Source organism: Helianthus annuus, chromosome 1 (genome assembly GCF_002127325.2).
Source record: "Helianthus annuus cultivar XRQ/B chromosome 1, HanXRQr2.0-SUNRISE, whole genome shotgun sequence".
Taxonomy (NCBI): domain Eukaryota; kingdom Viridiplantae; phylum Streptophyta; class Magnoliopsida; order Asterales; family Asteraceae; genus Helianthus; species Helianthus annuus.
Window position 1 is genome coordinate 130,509,321 of NC_035433.2, and position 3,315 is coordinate 130,512,635.

Sequence of the window (3,315 nt, forward strand, 5' to 3'; positions counted from 1 at the left end):
GTTATCCTCATTGCGTTTTGCATCATCATCATCATTGCGTTTTATAATCAATGGAGTTGAAATGATTTGATTTTCAGTGTCTTCATTTTGGCTCAAATTTAGAAATCTTGATGGTGTTTCCATCATAGTTGAATCAATATTAATTTTCTTGTGCTTTTTTGCTTGATGGTTTAATTTTTCCATCAATGACACCCATTCGTTTACTTTGTTATGAAGAGCTTCACTGTTTGGATATTCTTCGACAATCTCATCTATGCGTGATTGGATGTTTTCGAAAATTTCTTCAAATCCTTTTAAATGATCATCCAAAACAGTCACAAGACATTCTTCATGTGATTTTTTATCTTCAATGTTCTTCATATTTTCATCGCCACTTTTTGTTGAATGAATTTCAGAAAGACCTTCACTTTGATTTTGTGATGGCATGAAATTACGCATTCGGCTTTGACTGTCTACCTACATTTTATCTTTATTTCCTATTGATGGTTTAATGAAGAATTGCCCCCATGATCCTCCACTTTCTGTTTGTGTTTTCTCAGCTTCATTGGTTTTAATTGGGCTGTTTTGAACATTTTCTTGATTCTCTTGATCAATCCAGTCTATTGCAGCTTTAAGTAATGTGATTGGTTGTTCTTCAGCATCGTCTTCATCATTTTCTTCAGATTCATTTTCAAAAATTTCTTCGTTTTCATTCTCGGATTCAGTTGGATAAACATAAAATTCATCCTTTTCATCTTTCTTTTTTTGTTTATTCTTTCTGACTTTTTTCTTTTTATCCATTACAAGACATCTCCCCTCATTTTGCGCAGCAATTTCCAATTCATCTTCAAATTCTTGTAATGTTGTAGAGTCAATTTTATCAAGAGAGAACTCTTCAGTGTTTTCAGCATCGTCAAATCCTTGTTTTTTGTAAGCATATAGTATCTGTATGAATCATTGGGTTTTAGAAATATAATCAATTCAAATTTTGTTGCGTTTTAAAATATAAATCATTGTAAACAACTTACAAAACTAATGTTTTGTAACTTTAAATATATTGCGTTTTACAAAAACATTGCGTTTTACACTAGAAAAGAAGTTTTAACAAACAAAGAATATAAAGAAACAAAAATGAAAGATCATTGCGTTTTATAATATACATTGCGTTTTATAAAGTATAGTTTTAAACAAACAAAGAATATAAACAAGTAGTCTAAACAAGCATTCAACAAATATGTAGCAATAGTGAAAGATCAGATTTCATACCGCTAACAATGCAATAGGTCCATTGAAGAGCTTCTCATTTCCAGGCCATTGTCTTCTTGTACGCCTTAAAACGGTCAGAATATATTCACACCAATTAAAATCCTGTGTTTTTTTGTCACTTTTCATTGATGGCAAGAATCTTTGATTAACATTACTACTTTACATTGCCTCCGCCATGATCGTAAAAAATATAACCAAGAAATTTAGTTTGAACAATCTTCCAAGCTCATTTCTTGATTTTAAATAACTAATCAAGTTGTGCGCATACATTCTCTTCAAGATATCTTTGCTGAATTGACTGCGCCAGAATTTAATTATAAGATCAGTGTCTTTTGGTCTCAATTTTTCCTCAATCTCTGTTTTTCCATTTGGTATTTGAAGTACCTTTTGGATAAATTCAGCTGTGATCTTAATCTTTTCATCTCCGGTATTTATCTCATCATTTTCAGCATCAAAGTTTTTTACCAGCCAATATCCGAATTTGCGTGGAACTGAATGCAGATTGAATTTTAGTATGCTCTCAAACCCTATTTCTTTAACAGCATTCCTTTGCTCTTTTGACAAACCTTCAATATAATCTTTTAGATTATTGACTGCACATCTTATGTTGATTTTTTTTCCGTCGTAATCGTAATATGGTTGTTGTTCTGGTTGTTCTTTTGTTTTATCTTTCCTCAGTGATCTCTTTGGTTTTGATTCTGCCTTTTCCTTCTTTTGATTTTTTGTCGGGTTAACTCTTGGTTGTGGATCAACAAAATCATCATCTGATACATTGAATTGTGTTAAAAACATATATTTTTTTCATGAAATTTGTTAAATGCGTTTTATGTTACCTGAATTTACTTGTTGTTCGGAAGTATGCAGAACAATAGCTCGACTAGATTTTTTATCATTGGAATCAGAAACGGTCTCTTCTGATGATTCGATCACCACTTTCTTTCTTCTCCTTTTTTGTTTTTCCTCTTGTTTTTTAACTTTAAATAGAATAATTAAACAATGTCAATTAACAAATTTATGATAAAACGCATTAGCTAACACTATAAAGATAAAAAGCAGTGATTCCCAGGTTTTAGATAAAACGCAATACTTTAAATCATATTATTTAACACAGCAAATTAACATTACATAATCTCATTTTGTTTTTTATGATAAATTAATATAAAACGCATTAGTTAACATTGTCAATTAACAAATTTATGATAAATCGAATTAGCTAACACTATAAAGATAAAAAGCAGTAATTCAATAGTTTAAGATAAAACGCAATAATTTACATCATATTATTTAACAGGCAATAGTTAACAACACATGTATCTCAGCAAATTCAAAGATAAAACGCAATGTTCTAAAATTCGATTACAATTATCATAATAATAATCTCTTTGTTTCTGCAACTTTATTAAGGTAAAACGCATTAATTCACAATATATAAATCCCATAAGAAGCATTAGTGTTAGGGCTGGATTTTTACAATACATGATCCTCACATGTGATCCTAACCAGTGATCCTTGTTTCTTTGGCAGATAGTGATCCTCAGCAGACTCCCAGGATCAGGATCACGGACCATCATAGGATCCTCATGCTAACAGCTGCTTTCGTTGAATTTAATGTTGTTTTGCAGGAATGACTAGCAGGATCCGCTCTTAGCATCACAATTAAAGGACACGTCTTCACAACTATGGCATGTGCTTAATCGGAGATGGACGTTGTGAAGGATATGGAAACTTGGCATGATTTAAGGGCGATAATTTAGGCTAGATTTACTTTTATTTCTAAAGGGGTAATGAGCTGATTATTAGTCTTTTTACCTAAAATAGGTCACCTACACTTGTATATATAACACTCTTCCTCATTCGGAAGAACAGACAACACAATTCTCACACGCTTAGACACTCGAAACGATAGTGATCCTTGTACTCAGCTCATTATCATCCGAAGTTGTAACTATATTTTTCTTATATTGAAGTTGGTGATCGGTAGTTGCCATCACCCGAGGTTTTTTATGCCGGAGATCATACATTGATCAAGGGCTTTTTCCTCGTATAAATCATTGTGTCTTTGCATATTTC

General features: G+C 31.7%; 1 protein-coding gene across 1 annotated transcript; it reads right to left on the reverse strand.

Annotated features, from left to right (window-relative positions):
* Nucleotides 1-456: 456 nt before the first annotated feature.
* Nucleotides 457-1,371, reverse strand: LOC110876405. The gene is made up of 2 exons (XM_035989229.1): nt 1,246-1,371; nt 457-924 (listed from the first exon to the last, which is right to left on the reverse strand). Exons 1-2 carry the CDS (start codon nt 1,369-1,371, stop codon nt 457-459), a joined length of 594 nt encoding a protein of 197 aa, XP_035845122.1.
* Between the last annotated feature and the right edge of the window lie 1,944 nt (nt 1,372-3,315).